Here is a 20,809-nt window from a genome sequence, read left to right on the forward strand (position 1 = left end):
GTTTTTTTTTGTTGAAAATATGATTTTTATGGCTGCTTTATATATATATATATATATATATATATATATATATATTATATATAATATATATATATATATATATATATATATATATATATTTATTTTATGATATGCATATTTTCTTGGCAGACTTTGGGGAAGAGTACTTAGTGTGTGCCCATCATTTCATGGGTTTGATATATTTCCAACAACAGGAATGTTTCCTCTTAATGTTTACTCAGGTTGAGGAAATTCATCGTAGCAGTGATCCAATGCAATCTGCTGGTTTCCTTTAAAATCAGAGGAGTCGCAGTTCAAAACCGATGAAAGTACACAAGGGGCCAAGAATGTTTGAAATCTTGAATGTATTTTTATTGAAATATACAAAAGGAAGACTGAGAACAAAATATGTATTATTTTGTATGTGGTAGTCCTTATAGGAGAACAACATGAATAAAATGAATTATCAGATCAGACGTCTGACTATTCCAAGTAAATCTAGGTGAAAATTTTGATTATTTTAAATTTTAAGGTGATTATATTTGCTCTTATTTTAAAAAAAATGATCATAGTTGAACTGATGCAGAATGTAAACCAAATTAAAAAGGGGAAATAAATATCAATCTGCACTATGATTTTTTTTTTTACAAACAACTGTCAGGTTTTGGCCACTTTGTGTGATAAAAAAAATCAGCTAAATTTAGGAGAACAAATGATAAAAGGATTAGCAGGGCTTAAGGAGTTTGCTGTGCATTTTCTAAAAGAAACAAAAGAAACATTAATTTAATTGAACAGTTTGTGTTTTCTTCTGAGGTATTTAAAGTCGGGGGTTATTCGCACCCCAACCAGCTGACACATCCACAGCAGCACACTCACAAAGCCCAGTGATGGCTGCCTCCATGGTGAGCAGATTAAATGTCTTTTTACTCTCTCTGGGGAGCGGTTAGAGGCAGCACCTCTAATCCCGTACCTATGGGAGCCCCTCGTGCCATGAATCATGCTCTCGTTAGGAGCTCCGGAGCAGACAAGCGGTCACGCCCCCCTCCGCTCGATGCCCAGACACGGGGCTCCACAACACCCCCCATCAACCCTCTCTGACCCTCCCCTGCACCGCAGCGAGGCTGGGGGGATCAGCCAGACATAGACACAGAAAAAAAACGAGAATCTATAAAACCCTGAAGCTTTTTCTTTAAAAGAAAAAACGAAAAGAAAGAGGTTTAAAAAAAAAAAAAACCTTTCCTGTCACATAAAATGCGTGAAATTAATGACAGGTCGAGCTCTTCTTCATTACAGCTCATGAGGAAAAATTTATTGTCACTCTAAATCTTTACTCAACAGGAAAATAGTTGTTAGATCAGCAAGCAGAAAGCAAGAACCCGTAAAGCTGCCCCTTTCTTGGCCAGTCTAAGTAAGACAGTGGCCTGAAGGTGGCACATGATTAATATTTATGTCAGCACGCACAGCAGAATGCATCAATCAATCACAGCCGGCCTCCTGCAAAGGGGTGGGGACACGACGATGATGTGAAAGAAGAAAGATGGTGAGGGCTACAGTGAAGCTGGAGGAATGGGCTGCTGTCATTTTAAAGGGTTGTGGACAGGTCACCACGCCCTCTGCTCTGCAATCGCAGTGCAGGAATTCAGGGAGCTGCAGTCCGCCGGGGCTGGAGTCCACACATACAAATGTGTCCATGCTCTGACATCTTTTCCTAAACAATAAACTGATGAATGAACAATAACTGTGCAGTTTTCCTCCAGGAAAGAGGTTTGAGTCGATGCGTCCACCTGCAGACACAGTTACGGGTTAAGATGATATGATAATATCGACCGACAGTCTTTTCACCCCGCAGTTTCCAGAATTTGATCCTCACGTTTCCAAAAAAGCACAAAGCTTTTTATTGTAAACCTCTAGATAAAAGTATTGAGCAAGTTTTAGATCTTGAAAGCAATATCTCTTGTTAGATTCAGATGAAAGAAAGAGGATTCGATTTGCTTTCTGAATTACCAAGGCTGCTGGCCAAATGACTTCTTATTTCTTCTCATCTCTAATTTTTAATTATTTGACATAATTAATGAAAAAAAATAACCATTTAATTCTTTAAAGGAAGAGTTAAAGGATATTTTAAATAAAACATATTGAAAACATTTGACTTAAAAAAATAACATCCTTATTTAATTTGAATTACTATCAGAAATGCACAGATTGATTATATTTTTCTGTCCACTTGTTTAAAATCCTCAGTGTTTTCCAGTTGTGATTTATCTTTCTCTCTATAATGGAGTCCAAACAGTTTTGAACAGGCCTTACAAATGATGATTGTTTCATCATTTGCTTTACCTAAGATAATTTCTGAGGTCATTCTTTTCACACCCAGGACTGAATAATTTTTTTTTACTATGCTCTTTGTTTTAGTACAATTTTGATGCTGCTATGATATGAACATTCTGTTGATTCACTAATAAAGAGAATATAAAGATAAAAAAATAAATAAATAAGCATAAGCCTGGGGGGAAGTGAATTTCAGACCAAGTTAAACTCTCAAGGACTGTCCTTAAGGGAAGTAAAGTTTCTTCTCTGAGCTGCAGTCCCCTCGCTGTAACTCCACACTTTGGGGCAAAGTTAGCTGAGCAGCAGTTTTTGAGAATGAAAGGAAAGGAAAAACCGAAACCCAACGCCACGAGGGTCTGCCTGTCTGCTATTGTGGATATTTTTATCCGCCGCGCATCTAAAGCCGAGACACAGAGGGAAATACGAACTAGCCAACGCGAGCTGACAGTGAGGAGTCAGACTGTCAAGAGGTCTGCTGCAGCCTTCCCTGCTGCTACAACACCCAAATGGATTGTCATATCAGATTTAGGAGTATAGGTTATTACACCCTTGGGTTCCTCTTTCCAGCCTCGTCCCAGTGACAGGATTGTGTTTGAGGACTCTGTATTCCAGGCCTCTTTCCTTGTTTTTCAAAGTTTTGATTAATAAATCATAATTACCAACACATGTGCTTTCAGATGCTGTCTATAAATCAGCACCAGAATGACGTCCTCACCACCGTTCTCTCTGTAGTTAGTCAGACTGGAAGACTGACTAATTATGGATTCTTTCTCTTCACCTGAAACAAACATTCATTCATCCATCCATCTCATAGCAGTTCTTCCATCCATCCATCTGTCCGTCCATCTCTTCATCCATTCATAAATCTATCCAACTGTCCATTTCATGATCTATCAATTGTTATGATATAAACATCATCATCTCCGAATTTTGCAACAATTCATCCATATTTATTTCACAACAGTCCATCCATTTTTCTCCATCCATCTATCCATTTGTCCATCACAAATTCTTTCATCTCTCCTTTCACACATCCATCACACACAAAGAAGGGTGGAATGGTTAGGATGGGTGGATGTAGCTTTCATATATCAAGTAATAAAGGGAAAAAAATAAAGAAATAAATAACATTCCATGCTCTCTTTTTAATCCATACCTAAAAAAACTAGATTTTGTACTTTGCCAGAATCTGTGAGAACGCTGTCTCTAACTTTTGCAAAGACATTTCATACAAAGATACAAGATAATAATAGAATAGCTCCATCTGTCCACATCTATATGTCAGGTTAATTAGATAAATAAAAGCAGCACCATCTGCCCCTAATGCACTTAATTATTAGAGCAAAGGATTTAAAATCAGGTAAAACTGCAGCTTTCACACAGCAGTGGGCATTACATAGAGAAAACAAACAATAACTATTGATTGCGTTGAACTGTTGTTTAGCCTGACAGAGACAGGGGGGAAAGGGGATACTATCAATAGATCTGCAGGTGGAGTCAAGAGCAACCGTACAAGAGACTTATATGACATAACAAACACAAACATGCAGTCAAACAATGCACTGCAATACTGAAGGCAGTTATTTAGATAAATGACCGCTCAATGCAAGGCTGAATTGTTGTGGAAAAACAAGACTATAGATAGATAGAGCTGTGCTGTGGATGTAAAGTCAAGAAGCTTTACATCCACAGCAGCATTATGTGATTCACGAAAGAAAGACTGGAGAGCAAAAGGCTAATGAGACAACGGTTTCAATTTTTACATTTAAAATATGTCATTAGCAACAAAAAACAAGATGTTTGTTTGTGATTAATACAAATTTTCTCAATTAAATATTTTTATTTATTGAAAGAAAGGCAAACACCAGAAAGAGTCTAGGAAATCTAACTGATAAAGAGACTACCATAAAATAGTCAAGGTGAGATACTGTCTTTATCATCATGAAGATCTCAAGATTTCTGACCGTACTGAGCATCCAGATGAACATCAACATGTTTATATTTCCAATAAAAATGGCGTTTCATGTCTACATTACAAAGGAATTTAATCATTTCTTATTTTAATCATTTCTTTGCAACCAAAGCAGGAAGAATTCATTTTTACACAAAAAACATTTCCAGTCTTTCCTTTACACTATAATTGTTTTTTATATAATGTCCAGCCACCTAACTTCATTGAGGCGTAAAATATTTCAGAAGTACTTCTTCTAAAAAGAACCCCAGTGAATAGATTTACTACACACACAGTAACATAGTTCTAACTTTTTTCATTTTGACAACTCTGCTTAATGAAAACTCAAAATTCACATTCTCAGAAAATTCAATTATTAAGACCATTACAGACGGCACAGAAATGTCAGCATACTAAACATATGCTTACGTACTGTAAGCTATATGCACTCAGTTCTTGTGCATATATCCATGACTTACTGCATCAGTAGCATGTAAGAGATCAGCCTGTGTCACTACTGAGGCATAAAGGAAGACTGAGTTGCTTTGATGGCCATAGTCTGTCTTTTAGCTTCAAATTATTTATGTTGTTGACTCAGATGTGTCTTCTCTTCCTCAGACAAAACTAGATTATCTATGCTGTTCTGCATAGAACAGAAACCCATTTGGGTTGGATAAAACAGGATAGACAAAGACGAGAGGATGACATGGCTCCTCAAATTGTCTCTGGACCTTAAGTGGCTTGGATTCTCTGCCTTTAGGCTCTTCCTACAGATTCTACTACCTTCACTTCCAAAATAATACAAAATGCATCTCCATTTGAAAATAGGATTATGGATCACTAAGCACAACTCAATCGCTTTTCTCCTTACTCTAGGTAAGATGATTCTGACACCTCTGATTTGACACAAAAAATTGCAAGTCCATGTTGTTGTTACATTTGTCCTTGCAGCATGTACTCCAGGCACAACACACCTTTGAATTCTCTCCAAACTCTCGATTTCAATTCCCACAAGACTGCAGTTCTTGTTGAATACTTTTTTTCCTTCCACTCAACTTTCTGTTAGTATGTTCGAATACAAGACTCTGTGAAGACCCAGCTTCTTCAACAATAACCCTTCGTAGCTTCCTTCCTCGTTGAGTTTGTAAGTGACTCTCTCCTAGACAGCATAACATTTTTGTATCAACATTGTAGCAAAGCTGCAGCCAGTATCCATCATAATTACCAGTAATAAACACTTGCAGACGGAAGCGATTCTTACCTGGCCGTGTTGAGTAAAGGGTGCTGTGTCCCCACCAGCTTCCTGACGTGCATGGCCACGTTGCTGAGCTCGTCGCTGAGCAGGCAACGCAGACTCATGAACGACGTGGGATACCCGACGATCTTCTCGGCGTCCGACACCACTTTGCTCCAACTGGAGGAGGAGTCCGAGCTGGAGAACAGGCTGAGACCTCTCAGTCCACGGACGGACACGGACACCCAGCGGGTCAGGCTCGACCCCGGAGCTGGAAACATGTTGTTATAACCTCTGAACTAAAATCGCGTTGCTGCTTTATCTGAAACACTTCCGGGCTTCTCTGCTTCTGCGCATATTTAAAGCGACCTACCGCCGTCCACTAGCTGCTGTGAAAAGCAATCAGCACCCCCCAAAAAACGCTAAAAACACGGGTTTAACATTAAGAGCGTCCAGGGCTGACTCTCAAACAGGGCGCCGCCATCTTTACGTACGGAAGTCCTTACGTCAGGAAACGCGACACCCCCAGCACGACTTCCGGGAAAAACAAAACAAAACCACAGGTTAGTTTCAGGTATGTTTTTCAAATTTTAATTTATAATTTATAATATTACATTGGAATTTTATGTTGTCCAACACAAAGGGAAGTGAGGATAATTGAGGATACACTGTGCTTAGTGGTAATAAAGTCATAACACAGAAGATTTCACATTTTTGTATTGAGGGCGTGAAAATATAAAATTGAATAAAATAAGATAAAATTAAATTAAATCAACATAAAGGAATAATAAAGATAATAAAAATACAGATTGTGCATATTGTTAATATTGTCCTTATTGCAATAAAGTGTGAAAGGAAACATTGGCAGCATAAACAACAGCTGTAAAAGCAATAAAATGTACATTATTATTATTATTATTATTATTATTATTATTAACCTTTATCTCACCAGGAAAATCCCCTTGAGATTAAAATGTATAAGAAAGTGATGTTTAAAACCTTAATTTTCACAGTCAGCAACAGTTAAAGTTCACTGACAAACATTGTATGTGCTTTCATGTAAGTCAACAAGTTCAGAAAGACATAGGTGTCATCATTAAGGGATTAAAACCTTTAAAACCTGTGATAAATCTTAAAGCTCTATCATAAACAGTATCCAGTCAAATTTAAGAGACACATGCATGTATAAAATGTCTTGATAGTCCATCACAGACATAAAAGTGGCCTAAACTAATTGCTTTCTAACCTTAAAAGATAAAAAGAATCTAGTCTTGATATAAAATTTCAGCTTCTTCATCAGCTTTTGAATGTGGGGAGTAAGAAACATTTTGACCCATTTGTGCTAAACATCTTCAGCAATATTTAAAGTGCAGTGAGTAAGTGTGGCTGTGAATAGAGGGAGGCATGGAGGAGAGGGATGGCTTTCAGAGCTCTTGGAAAGATGCTCAGTCACAGCTTAACAATCTAACTGACTGTTCAACTGGATATATATAAGGAGAATAACCGGACATGCAGCACACACAGGAAGCTGCTTTGGTCAGATGAGAACATATTTAAATTTGTGGCCTACATTCAGAACTCCATCTATGGAGAAAAACTAAAACTCATTAACCTGAAGACATCATTCCTGTTGGAAAACGTGGTGAAGCATTACTATGTAAAGATGCTGAGAAGATTAGAAGATTGAGCAAAATTAAGACAAAAAAGCTAATAGATTCTGCCAAAGACTCATGGCAAGGGCAATGGTTCACCTTCCAGCAAGATGATGACCAGAAACAAATGCAAATATACAGTAAAATGGTTTAGCCTTGTAGAGCTGTACTTTGTAACTTTTCACAAAGCTGCGCACATTTTTAAAAGTGTGTGTAAATTGCCAGCTCAGACTTCAGATTTTTTATATTGAGCTAAAAATTATTAAACAGGCTTTATTTAATTGGTCCGAAATCCAAACAATCCTGTCTACAACTTAAGCCCACTTCCAAGGACAACGGATAAGATAAAACCTGCAGAATTTAAGGTCAACAAAGGTTAATAATTTCAATTAACAAAATTAAATTCAAAGTTCCTGAAATAAATGTGCAGATAAAATGGTAGCTACTGATTATTTGTGCATTTGTTAAACTGAATGTGAACAACATTAGTTCCAAAGTTATTTATGAAAGTTTATAAGTGTATTGTCAAAGCATTTTCTCTACACGTCTCTACACTTTACATCTTACACCATTTTTATACCAACTGACAAAAATCTCCTTTCCAGTAAATACCATTTTTAACCAAACAGTCCAAGTTATGAGAAGTGAAGCTCCTCACCTTTCAGTTCCTGTAACACAATAACTGTGACAATATAATATTTCCAGTGTGTTGGTGAATGTCCTCGCCGAAACAATGCTTTTATTGACTCTCTCTGCGTCTGCTTGTTAGTGAAGTGTCAAGGACATCTTACAAGACCGTCTGCTTCCTCCACTCAAAAACCAAACTATTAAAAACGAATTGATTCATTCTCTAAATAATAAATGTTTGCTGCACTCTTTCCATGTTTGGGTAATAGAATAGATGCACTTAATTTATCCCAGACAGAGTAATGTGTTGCTGGATCTACAGAAATGCTATAAACAATGTCTGGTGAGACACAAGTGACACTAATTACTAAAGTACAAAGTCTTGAAAGAGCAGTATAATAATTATTGCTTTAATTAGAGTTAAAATAGTTGAACAAAAATTTTGTAAAGAAGTCGTCTGTCAGAAACTGGAATCAGAGTTACAGTCAATTTTTTTTTTGTGAAAGGCCTGATTTAGCAACGATCTCCTGTACTTGCTGCCAAGGCAGCAACGTTATAGCCGATTGCTCTAACAATGGTCAGTGAAATGTTGAAAGTCTGGGATATTACTTTATAACATAGGACCCCTGCATTAGCTGTAATCCTAAAGTCAACTGCTTGTTCTTGATTTTATTTTTGGGTAACAGAGGAAGAGGAATTAAATATAAATGCATGCAAGACTTTTCAGATTCTTATCTAGGATATAAAATCCAACCAGACTACAATAATGTTTGTGGTTGTTACATGACAAAATGTGGAGGGGAAAAAAAGTGAATACACGAATACTTTGGAAAGGCAGTGTATTAATCTGCATTCCGTGTTTTCTAAATAAAAATATCCCCAATTTAATTTGAAGTGAATCAAGTGTCTGAGGCCTCTGAATGCAGGATCTTGTGATTCAGATGCTGTCCTGCTGCGGGTTTTGCGAGCGATGTGAAGAGTCATCTCACCCTGACCCTGCATCACGGTTCACAGCTCCCGCCCCTGCTGATTTTCCGCCTGAAATGGGTGTCACTTTGCCATGAGCAGCCTCATCCAAAACTCTCAGAGGTTTTCCTCATTGTGATTCAAAGGGCGACGTGCGGCAGGAGCAGGTAAATTCATGCACAAAGCATGGAACATTTATGAAAAGCCTCTGGTTCCTGTGCCATTTGACAATAAGGCAATACTTCAAGATCTGCTGTAATGTATGGAGAAGCTAACTTCTGTTGTTGCACTGTAAAAAGGAACCTCAGGGGTTATCACATTAACAAAAGAATATCATGTACTGTTAACTAAATAATTACATGTTTGAGCCAAAAACATGATACAATCATGTTGCATAAACAAGATATTCCACAACTTCAACGTTTATAAAATTGAATCATGTTGAGCGAACATGATTCATTATAGTCAGACCGATCCTATGCTGAAGACCACGAGTGAGATCACGCGATATCACGCAAGTTCACGCAAGATTACGGGAAATCACGGGATATCACGCGAGAATACGCAAGACAATCGTTTTTTTTCTCGCAAATGGAATAAAATGTATTCAAGTGTGAGATAACGTGATTCAATTACGTCAGCTAGATCTTCCGCCAAAAAAAAAGAACGTCGGGGCGTATTACATTAACAAAAAAATATCATGTACCTTTCACACAATAATGTTGGGTTTGAAGCGAAAACGTGATAAAATCATGTTGGATAAACAAGATATTCCACGACTTCACATATATAAAATTGAATCATGTTGAGCTAACATGATTCATTATAGTTAGACTGATATTGTGCTGACAACGAGTGAGATCACGGGATATCACGCGAGAACACGCGAGACAATCGGTTTTTTCTCTCAACTGGACTAACGTGATTGAATGACGTTATCTCAACTTGAATACATCTAATTCCTCAAGCTCCCAGGCCTCTACCAGGCCTGGGAGCTTGAGGGTCCTGCGCAGTATCTGCGATGCTAACAATTTATATATATATATATATATATATATATATATATATATATATATATATATATATATATATATATATATATATATATATATATGTGTGTGTGTGTGTGTGTTTGGTTTTTTTTTATTCAATATCAATATTTGTCAAAGTTAATCTAATAAAAAAAAAACACAGTGACGTCAGTTCCAAAGCGCTATTGTGTCAGACTCATCTCCCGCTGAAGAGGATCCAGCGACATCAAGAGATTACGGAAAATCACGCGAGATAACTGGCTTGTTGGGTTTTTTCAAGGGCAGAGGGAGATTCCTGGCGTGCATCTACTTAATTTGAAGAAGGTAAGAGTCAAACTATTTTCATCTAAATCCATATAAAAATATGTAACTTAAAATTTCTCTACCATTTGCACCATTTTCTACTTGTTCCATACTTGTGTCACATTATTTCATGTTCTGTAGATTAAGTCGGTTAGGTTAAGGCAGATAGCATTTTGTTTACATTTATCGCCGCACCATGTTAGGTACATTCTGTGCGAAAAAAGTCTGCAGAGCCATATGTAGTGTACAAAGCTGCTGCCAGAGACACAAATGGACCCCAGAAATGTCACAGTTTTGCTCCTCCTGAGCTCCCTGGAGGTTTAGTGGATTTTTAACACACTGATCTAACATCAGTCTATTTCTAACTATTTTAATTCTATTTCAGTAATGTTACTATGGAGGTAAATGTAGATACACACACACTTTGGTACCTTTCTATCATCATCGAGATTCTTAATTAATTATGGTAATAAAAAGTCCTACATTTCAGTCGGTGAAACCTGCAGAAAGCATTGCTTTCTGAGCTTTGTTAAATACCTGTTAGTTATGGATTTCTAGTATATTTTGTCAGGCTAAAACTCTCAATGGATTATCCATTATTACAGACTTGAGCTTTCTATTTTTTTTTCTTTAAAATACATATTCCTCTGCTGTAAAGATGTTGGGGTTTTTTGGACTCTTCTTTGTTGTCCCCAAATAATTGTAGCTCAGAAACAATATTGAAGTTCATTGGTTTTTTGAAATGTTGATGTTTTTTGTGTTGATTGTTTGTGCTCATTTTGACCTATGTTACCATTGCTTTCTACCATGTTCAATTCACCATTGTTCTGCACATATGTGCTTGCATGTGTCCAGTGGTTATATTCATGAGGCATTCAAGGGACTTGTACTAAAAGATACAACTCAGTTCAGTATGAATTGCATATTTTAATGGCTGAAAATATATCTGATCTCTTTCAGAACATCACCTGTCTGTAATCCACCTGCGTAAGTACTGGTCAAGGGGCTCATCGGCTATCAAGTTATAGATTTCAGTGGCTAATAGTAAGTTTTGCCAGATCTAAAGTGACTGAATGTAGTGTTAGAGAGCTTATAAAGCTAGGGTTCAGCTAAACATTTATTTGGCCAGTCTGTTTTATTTGTCTTTATTTGCGTGGGGATGTGGAAATGTAAGGAGTGTAGTCTCTCTCTGTCTCGTAGATATGACCTGTTAAAACATTTTACACTTAAACACCGGCATATGCGACGTTATCCATGCCCACACATAGACTGTCCATGTACTTGTAAGACATGGAATGCTTTGCATATTCATTTAAGTAGAAGGATATAGACTGTGTTGACCATTCTGTACTTTTCACATATTTCTTTGGTGATATATCCATGTCTTTATTTAAACATCTAACAGCTTCAGTTAGATGTTTAAATGAGATGTTAAACTCAATTTTAGTCATGGCATAATGAAGGGATACTAACAATTTTAAATATCTTTCAAATAGACTGCAAGCCACTGATCACTTTTGTTGTGACTTCCTTTGAATGTAGCTATGTTTTCAAGTGTGTGAACCTATACTGCTGGAGTTTTGAGATTGTTCTCATTGTTTTTTGATCTGCATATTCAGGAAGACACTGCTGAGGTCAGACGAGAGTGCATCCTCAAAGGTCTGTGTGTGTACCTAAATGAAGATCCAGAGAAGCTGGTGAGGGAGTACATGGTATGTTAAATTCTCTTTGTGTTTACAATAGAACTCCTAAGAGTTGTTAAAATACTTCACCAACTAAGGTCCATGAGTGACTCAATCAATGTCAGTCTAATTTATTTATTTAATTACATGTGAATTGTCTCCCCCCCAATACCCTTCCCTAACTCCCTTAGGACGTTGATGAATGAAATGGTCAAAGCCGAGACTGTCCTCGGAATCGTCATTTGAGCAGAGGGTGCAGAGGCTGCCGATGCACATCTGGATGTTGGGATTGTCCTGGAGGAGGTGGAAGTTATGAACAGCTTGGGCAGTGTATCTTCTGCAATAGTGATGCTGCTGCGACTTATCTACGCACTAAACTTGAGCTACCCTCAAGTTTAGTGCGTTCAGCACTCAACTTGCTCAGTAACTCAAGCATACCTTTGAAGTAATACAGAAAATAATAATGAAATTGGATGGAAAGAACTTATCAAAGAAAGCACAAGTTCTCAATATGAAACTCGCTGCTAAGTTGAGTAAAGTTTCATATGGAAAATGAGTGTTTAAAGTCTGCAGTAGAAAAGATTTATATTGTTACAGTTCTAAGTTGAGCAACTATACTGACATTTTTATGTTGTAAAGAATTGGCTGGGAAATGAAACTGTAACCTTTTTGTAGTTGTTTTTTTATTTCAATGTCCAACTCAGCTGTGTTTTGTGCTGTGTAAAAAGACGATGTATAACAATTCTGAAAATACAATTGTGTTGTACCTTTTCTAATTGTTGAGTGTTCTTAATACACTTTCACCTAGTGCTATCTTAAAATGCTTGATTAACGCTTGAAAATATGTCTTTGAATTAACGTCATGAAATAATGGAAAGGATTTCCACGATTAACTAGATTAACTAGCTGTCTTTTAGCATGAAGCATATTTGTTGAGCTAACTTGCTTTTAGTGAGTTGGACCTACTGAATCAGGTAGTGTGAAGGTACCACTGTAAAATAAGGTGGTTTCAACTAGATTTACATTCATCTTAATGAAGTAACATCAATGATTTGGTCCTAAACAATGCAGATTAGTTGGGCGGGCTGTATTGCATTACACTGGGTCACGCTATAGTAACTGAGTTAAAGGAACCTTTAAAGCATATGTTGAGTCAACACATTTCATTTGAATTTGAATAACCTTAATGAATGGAGTAGAGCCAACTCATTTGATTTACAATCATCCATTGCATTACCATAATTCTGGTTAAGCCAACATATTGGTTTAAATTAGAACAACCTTAATGAATTATGTTTTGCCAACTCATTTTATTTATATAAGAATAACCACAATATAATACGTTGAGCCAACATGTTTGATTTAGAATCACCCATTGAATCACCATTGTAACAAGTTGAGCCAACACATTTGCTTTACATTGGAATAATCTTAATAAATTAGGTTGACCTAACACATTTGCTTTAAATAGGAGTAACACAAGTACATGGTGCTGAAATAAAGCAAAGTAATCAGGTGGAAATCCTTTCCATAATGTTTTTATGTTCATCCAATGACTTATTTTTTTCAGTGTGGTGCAATCAATGACAATTTAGAATAAGTTGTTGAACTGAATTATCTTTTACTCTTCTTCAGCCCAAAACAATTTTTTAGAACTATGGAATTCACAATCTATGAACCTCCTGAAATATCTTTCCAGTAGCATCTCAATAAATAAAAAATATCGCTGATAATTTATTTCCTTAAGTCAACTTCAAACTGTCAATGTAATGTTACGTATAGTCAAATAATCAAGTGCATTTCTGTTTATTTTTGTGATTGTGAGTTACAGATACAATGGAAAAAAGAAAAAATTTAATTTGAAAAAATTACATGTTTTATCACGTATAACGGCTGACTAGGATTGCTCCTTTCCATTATTTTTTTTTTACGTTTATCCAAAGAGTTATTTTTTTGAGTGCAGTTTTTCAACAAGTCTTACTTATGGAAAGTTAAGTGAAAGGACAAAATGTGGTTAAGAAAGATGCATAAGCAAAAGAGAAAACAGTAACCTTTAGAAGATTAACAGCCTATTCAAGAGTTTGGTGGAGATTCACAAAGAGTTTCAGAAATCACTACACAGTCGGGTTTTCATTGTTTGTCTCTTACGTTAAGAAAGAGCCAGGGACAAAGTGAGAAACATCAGGGCTGAGCAGGAAAAGGACAGAACCGCTGCTCTATGTTTCAAAGTCTATATTTAGTCTAGAAAGTCTGGAAGAAGAAACAAAAGGTACAGAGTCTCCACAGCCAGCAATGATTTGGGGAGTCATGTCATCAAGTCTAAAGTCAGAGCAGTGATCTAAACCAGAAAATTAATGTTCCCTTTGCTGATAAGCTTTGTGGGGATACTGATTTCATTTTCCAGCAGAACTAAATGAATGCCTAAAAAAGTGAAAGAGCTAAAAAGCTATTCAAGCAACCTGACCTTCACTAAGATCTCCATGCAGTGCCGCATTGATGCAATAATTATTGTGAAGGAACCACCTGAGTTTATACGACGTAATACATTTAAATTTTTTCATGGTCTGAAATTTCTGTATTCATTTTTGCTTTATTTTCTAACTACCATTATATAACTTTTATTGGTCTTTTAGAACATTAAAATGCGCTGAGAATTTGATTGCAACTAGCTGTTAGTGGCAATCAAGGCTGAAATATATCCCCATGTGTGTTAATCTAAAATGTTCCAAGTTTAGCAGTATCTCTCAAATATTGTAACCTTTCTTTTATATTCCAATATGCTGAGATAGGTCTGGACTCCAGTCTAGGAGCCGTGGATGTACAGAAACCCAATAGGAAACTTTATTTGAACCTTGACTAAATGTTTGCTTTTTTTTGCGCCTCTCTCTCTAATTTTGGTAAGTTCTTATACATTAGTTAAAAGTTAAAAGGGACTTTGACCCAGCTGGATGACCTTAAGCGCTCTGAACGTGACGTTTGTTGTTTTAAAATGACAGCAGCAGACTCCGCTGAAGTGTCTCGCTGAGTGGTGTGCGTGTGCGCACCTGTTTGCAGCGCACGGATTGTGCGCTAAGTGGATAGGGCCGCTCTAATTGCGCTCCACGGGAAAGCGAGAAGAAATAGCCTACCTCTGATCACCAGCGCGTCATATAATGTTTCAGCCGACGCCCCTCCCCCTGTCTCGTTTTCTCCCCTCACTCAACCTCTCCTTTGACTCACAGAGGCGGCTTAGCACCGGCGCACGGACCGCGGAGGATACGGCGCAGAAGATGGCTGACTCGGCCGGGCACCGCGAACCCTCGGCGGGATCCCCGGCGTCACTCGGGTCGCTGAAGAGCCGCAGGACCTCCGGCGTGTGGCGGCTGTAAACAGCTGCCGCCGCGTCTCTCCTTTCGCTTTCTCTCTCTCTCTCACACACACACACACGCGCGCCCCCCCCTCCTCCTCCGCTCCCCTCCTCACCGCAAATATTGACAGAAGTATCAGAGAGAAAACATGGCAGAAATGGAAAAAGAGGGCAGACCTCCGGAAAATAAAAGAAGCCGCAAGCCCGCGCACCCGGTGAAAAGGGAAATAAACGAAGAGATGAAGGTAAAGAGGCTGTGTGCCAAGCTGCATGAGATTACGCGTGGAGTGTGTCTGTGTTCGAGCAATAGCTGCCCCTCAGAGGAGGATTTTGGCTGCACCTTTGTGCAATTTGCTACACAATAATCAAACTTTAATTTGGGATGTTTGTGCATTTTTTAATTATTATTTATTATTGTTTTTTCATGTGCTGAAATGGGAGGCTCTGCAGCCTCACACAATGGATGCGGCACACTGCTTCACTTTCACTATTAAGTTGAAGGGATACTCTGAGGGGGCAATGCCGCCTGTCATAATCACGCCGTTTGTGCGCCCTGCTTTTCATGGCTCATCCGGAGTAAATGGAAAATCCAGTGCGTCAGTGAAGGCGTCAGCAGTCTGTCTACTATTACTATTAATATTATATTACACATACAGGAACTGGGGAGCGCACCCAATGTGCATAATTAAGAGATCAATTTGGGGTAAACATCAGTCTATCCGTGGTGCTTTTGGAGCTCTGCGTGGGTTTGCATTATTTCGTGTGCGTGCGTCTGTTAGAGTGTTGAGCAGCTGCCCAGAGGCGTGTGATCCAGATGTGCGCCTCTTTACGCGCTCTGTCGAGGAGAGCACATTGTGTTCGGCCTCTCCCCTTTTTCCTCACATTGAGCCACGCGTTGTTTCTTTCAGTGGTTTGTGTTCTTTGACTCGGTGCACGCTGGGATATTTGAGCTCCATGCGGTTCATTGTGGAGCATGAAAACGTTCCTGGTATTTATGCGTGTGCATGCGTGTGTGCGTGCAAAGGCAACCCGCTTTGTCTGCATCCCCTCATTGTTTGTACACATTTGGCTGGAGACGCAGGAGCAGCCAGTGTTTCCACTGCTGTTGGGGATGGATGAGCAAGGTGATCACATCAGGAATAAATTCAGTGATGTGTTTTCATTTCATCATATTTTGGCTGCAAGATTAAATGGCTTTCATGTGTGTGTTGGGGTGCGTGTGTGTGTGTGTGTGTGTGTGTGTGTGTGTGTGTGTGTGTGTGTGTGTGTGTGTGTGTCATTCCCAAAGCGCATGTGTCACTGCTCATTTTCTAGTACTGTAAAAACAGGAATAAGTACTCTTCATTTCATTCACAGCGAGGATGTTTTGTTTTTGACCCCTTCGGTCAAAATGCATTTATAATCTCACAATTCCAATACCTGAAGCTGGAAAACATGTTGAAATATCTGCTTATATTTTTTATTTTTTGATGATAAAATGATTATTTTGTGGAATGAAATCTGATTATGATGACAGAGGAAGGATGCAAGTTGTTAATAGGTGGTGCTTATAAACCTTAAATAGAAATTGATACATTTTAAGGGTTTATTTAGAATGAAAATGACTGAAAAATAAGTTTGTATGCAGGTCTGACCCGGTATAGTCAGGTCAGTGCTGATTATAGCAGGACAACATTATGTATGTTGTCCCCATACATTATGATGAGGACAACTGCTTACTTTAATGTTGTCCAACATACATCTTCAAGAATAAGGCACAAAAAGTAATTACCAAAGAGATTGGCTGCTCACACAGGTCTGTTATCAGGCATATTTATGGGAAGTTGAGTGGAAGGAAAAACTGGATCGCAAACCAAACTGAGTTTAGGAGTTTTTTGGAGATTCACAAGCCATAGGGAGCATGTTGGAGTTAGAATTGCCACACAGACCTCAAATCTTAACTTCATAATTAAAATAAATCAACTAATAATATTCAAATTTGAGATGTATCTGCATATGTAGAGTGCATAGTAAAAATAAAGATGGATGCACAAAAAGGACAGCTTTTAAATTAAATAAAAGTCATATAACACCCCCTCCTTGGTGCAACATCTTTATCCGTCATCTGATCCATTTATATATTTTTCTTACTTAGTATTTTGTGTCCTTCACTGTACACCATACTCATGATCACTCCCTCCCCTTTTCCTGCTCTGACGTTGCTGATTACAGAAAGAAAGAATGGTTCCAACGGGATGTGTACTAGAGGGCTGGTTCTCTTTTCTTTCCTTTTGGGTGAAGTGTTTAAAATGAACAAAATATTCATGAGCTGTGTTTTTTTTTTTTTTAGCGCATGGAGGTCAGCTTGTGGCACAGCTCCCATTTTTTTCCCTCCCAGTTTTGTCATTGTTACAGATTCATCATGCACGCTGCAAAATGCTGGGAATGAAACAGAAGTCAAACTGATAATGATTCGTCACACTGACCATATGATTGCATGATGCCAGTCGTCACTCGGAGATGAAGTGCGCAGGTTTGCATTTTCTAAGGCTGTTAAATGATAGATTTCTTTTCTTTGCAACGCAAGTCATCATTCAAAATTCAGTTGACTGACATGTTTTATGATGTGTTTTGAAGCTGTGACATGTCAGTTAAGCATCTCATTTGATTGAAGCGGTGCAATTTGTCATTAGGTGTCACATCTGTTTGGATTTTTTCAGATAATTTTGTGAATCTTGGCCTCCTTCTCTTCACATTTTCTTTTGAAATTCTGTTTTTGACCAGGTTTCAGGTACAGGAAACAAAACAAAGGATAATTTGTCTCTAATGCTAAATATCCAATCTTTTCTGGGTTTTCTTTTTAGTTTCCTTAACACTTAACCCTCAAATGCCAGTTATTTTCTCTTGACTGCTCAGTAATCCCATTCTCATTCGGGTGGTGTGATTGGTGCAAAGTCAGTCCTTTGACTGACGGCCATGTTTCCAAATAGAAAACTTTTTTCCAGTTGACATAATAAACTTAACTTGACTACATTATTTTTGGAAAGTGTACAATTGATTCAACCTGTCTCTATGATTGAACTGAATCAACTGTAAACTGGTGAACTGATGCTATAAAAACATCCTGAATTTGAACTCAAAGATGTATACAGACCATAGACGGAGGGCTGCTCTGCACTGAGATGTCACCTGGCATCTTCTGGAACTCAGATTCATCTGTAAATTAATGCAGTGTGTAATCTGCTAGAAAATTGAATACAATTACTGGGAGAAAAATCTAAAAGTCACATGAACATGTTTTGAATATTTCAGAAAAGCCTCACTGAAAGCTTTAGCAAGCTGAGCGGTACTGTCAGAGATCGAGCAAGTCCCCTTTAAGTTTTGACAAAAGTTTCTCTGTAAGGTGAGGAAAAATAAGCTGTAAGTTGCGAAAATATAACCAGAAATGCAACCATTTAAAAGAAAAAGAAAAAAAAAGCAACATCTGAATCCCACATCAGCACACTTTAAGTTCTGAAAAGTTGCCTGTAAGTTCATTCAACTTTAATCTGTACATTTAAAAAATAAACTTGCAAGTTCAAAGAAAATATCCCCTAATTTCTAAGAATAACATTGAAAATTGCAAGAATGTAACTCGTATATTTCAGGCAAATTATTTTTAGGTTCAAGAAGCGTTCCTGGTTACTTCAAACAAGGTAACTTCCAGGTTTCTAGAAAACATCACGTAAGCTCCAAAATTAATGCCTTTAAATCTTGGAGAGTAAATCCTAAAACCAACAAAGTGACCTGTAAGTTCTGCAAAATAACCTTCAAGTTTAGTGTAATTCCTATATTATTGAAAAGTTAAGCAGAAGTTCTAGAAGTAAATTCCAGAAAATTAATTTTAAATTGAAGTAAGTTAATCAAAGGAAAAATATAATCATTTTGAAGGAATCTGCATGAAAGTAAACGTAATCTTTAAGTTTACGAAGCAGTCTGTTCATTTCAGACAAGTTTATCACATATTATGTATTGCTACTGACATTGTCTCTTTCACAACTACTGGAATTTAAATTCCTGTTTTATTAAATCACTAGCAGGGAATGATAGGCTAAAATAATAACTAGGTAAAGGTTAATTTGCTTTGCAGGGTTTTTGTTTTCGTAGCTTGCGAGGCTGCAGTTTGGTTCTTCATCCATCTAGAGGCTGAAAATACCGTAGAGTTATGGCAGTGAATCTAACACACTTGGAGAAAAAGGGTAACCTTGTGAACATGGATCAGTTCTAATAAACTGGGTGATAAACCCAATGTCCATTACAGCAGGATTCTGCCTCAATCCTTTTAGTAAATTTTATTGCATTGATTTTCTGAAGAAAGCTTTGATGCTCCTTTGCTAAAACCAAAACACAGCTCAGGTTTGCTTCCTTCTCGCAATTTAAATATATCTGACCAAATCTAGAGAAACGCTCTGATTCACAATGTGCCCTTTTTGAGGACGAGTACGTCCCCAACAAAGCAAACAGTCTGATAGAGTTTCCTTCATCTGGCTGCATGGGTAAAATAAGCCCCAGTGAGAAGTTGCGGAGCAGAAGGAGTGGGCATGGAGGGGATCGGAAAGGCCGAGAAGTGGGCCGAGGAACAAGGGGAGAAAGGAATGTATACAGAGCCGGGCTGGCTAAGCTGTAAAAACTGAAACCTGAGCGTCCCTGCTGGATCAAGTATCAAGAAAAGTAGAGGGGAATGAAAGCAGAGGAGAGGGAGAGGCGGCAGGGGAGTGGAAACCAGGGGGGAGCGACGAGGGAAAGTTGGCGTGTGGATTCTGGAATTTTATCACAGTGTTCTGTAACCTGCTCTGGTTTCCTACCGCAAGGTGTCGGTTTCCCACCATCATCATCACCACAAGCCCTGCTGGCTATGTTTGGGTCTGACTGAAGGGAAACAAAGGAGAAGCGTGTTGAAGCAGAATTTTATGTATTTATATCACACAAGTTTCTGAAAATACGACTGAGAAGTGTCAGTGTTTGAGCTGCGTCTGTAATAAAAGTATCTGTACCAAGAGATTAACACACCTCTGATGATCCAGAACATCATAATGAACTTGTTTTGAAAAGGTTTTCCTAACACAACGGTTTCACGGGAGTCTTATAGACTTGGGTCAGATTGCTCTGATTTATATTTTGTCAAGAAATATCTGTGATTTTTTTTTTTTAACCTTTTAAAAATAAGCGATAAAAACTTTTTCATTTATTGCACAATCTTGTATTAAAAACTTTAGAAAAAACTAGACTTTAATTTAAGAAAATTGATTCATTTGTTACAAAAACTGCATGTGAAGAAATGAAAACAATTCAAGAGGAGTGAGAGTGTTTTTAGTTTTATTTAGCTTTTTTAAGTGACAATGGAATGGAAGCATTTATTTAGACGTTCATAACTTCATCTTTCTCTGAGGTTTAAGTAAAATGTGAGACTGAGGCAAATTTCTCTCAGCCACTCTTCAGAATGGGAAAGACAGGAGAACTTGTCTTTTAAATAAGGCAAAGCTGTGAGACTTTTGCACTGTGGTTTTTGGGTCCATATGTTTCATTTTGGTGTCTTGCTTTGATTTGGGGATTTTTGATGAAAACTTTTTTACATGTTGATCAACACCTGATTTCTGAAAGACGCTTTAATAAATGAGCATTTAGAAACTTCTAGTAATGAATAATAGCTACCTTCTTTCTTACAATGTGA

At 37.7% G+C, this 20,809-nt stretch overlaps 2 protein-coding genes and 1 long non-coding RNA gene across 6 annotated transcripts in view; 2 read left to right on the forward strand and 1 right to left on the reverse strand.

Annotated features, from left to right (window-relative positions):
* The window catches only part of pdss2 (prenyl (decaprenyl) diphosphate synthase, subunit 2), a 30,219-nt gene extending 23,959 nt beyond the window's left edge, over window positions 1-6,260 (reverse strand). The window contains exon 1 of the mRNA XM_055038644.1: window positions 5,541-6,260. Coding sequence (XP_054894619.1) covers window positions 5,541-5,794 — 254 coding nt within the window. The 5' untranslated portion in view covers window positions 5,795-6,260. The remainder of the gene's footprint in view (window positions 1-5,540) is intronic.
* A 3,815-nt stretch (window positions 6,261-10,075) lies between these two features.
* LOC129365441 (uncharacterized) lies at window positions 10,076-12,362 on the forward strand. The gene is made up of 4 exons (XR_008606515.1): window positions 10,076-10,113; window positions 11,053-11,136; window positions 11,712-11,804; window positions 11,966-12,362. It is a non-coding gene; the product is annotated as an uncharacterized LOC129365441 (long non-coding RNA).
* A 2,626-nt stretch (window positions 12,363-14,988) lies between these two features.
* Window positions 14,989-20,809, forward strand: part of sobpa (sine oculis binding protein homolog (Drosophila) a) — a 38,456-nt gene continuing 32,635 nt past the window's right edge. For all 4 annotated transcript variants that reach the window (XM_055038631.1, XM_055038633.1, XM_055038632.1 and 1 more), the window contains exon 1: window positions 14,989-15,365. In XM_055038631.1, coding sequence (XP_054894606.1) covers window positions 15,270-15,365 — 96 coding nt within the window. In that variant the 5' untranslated portion in view covers window positions 14,989-15,269. The remainder of the gene's footprint in view (window positions 15,366-20,809) is intronic.

The sequence above is a fragment of the Poeciliopsis prolifica genome, unplaced genomic scaffold (assembly GCF_027474105.1).
Source record: "Poeciliopsis prolifica strain line A6 unplaced genomic scaffold, Auburn_PproV2 SCAFFOLD013, whole genome shotgun sequence".
Lineage (NCBI taxonomy): Eukaryota > Metazoa > Chordata > Actinopteri > Cyprinodontiformes > Poeciliidae > Poeciliopsis > Poeciliopsis prolifica.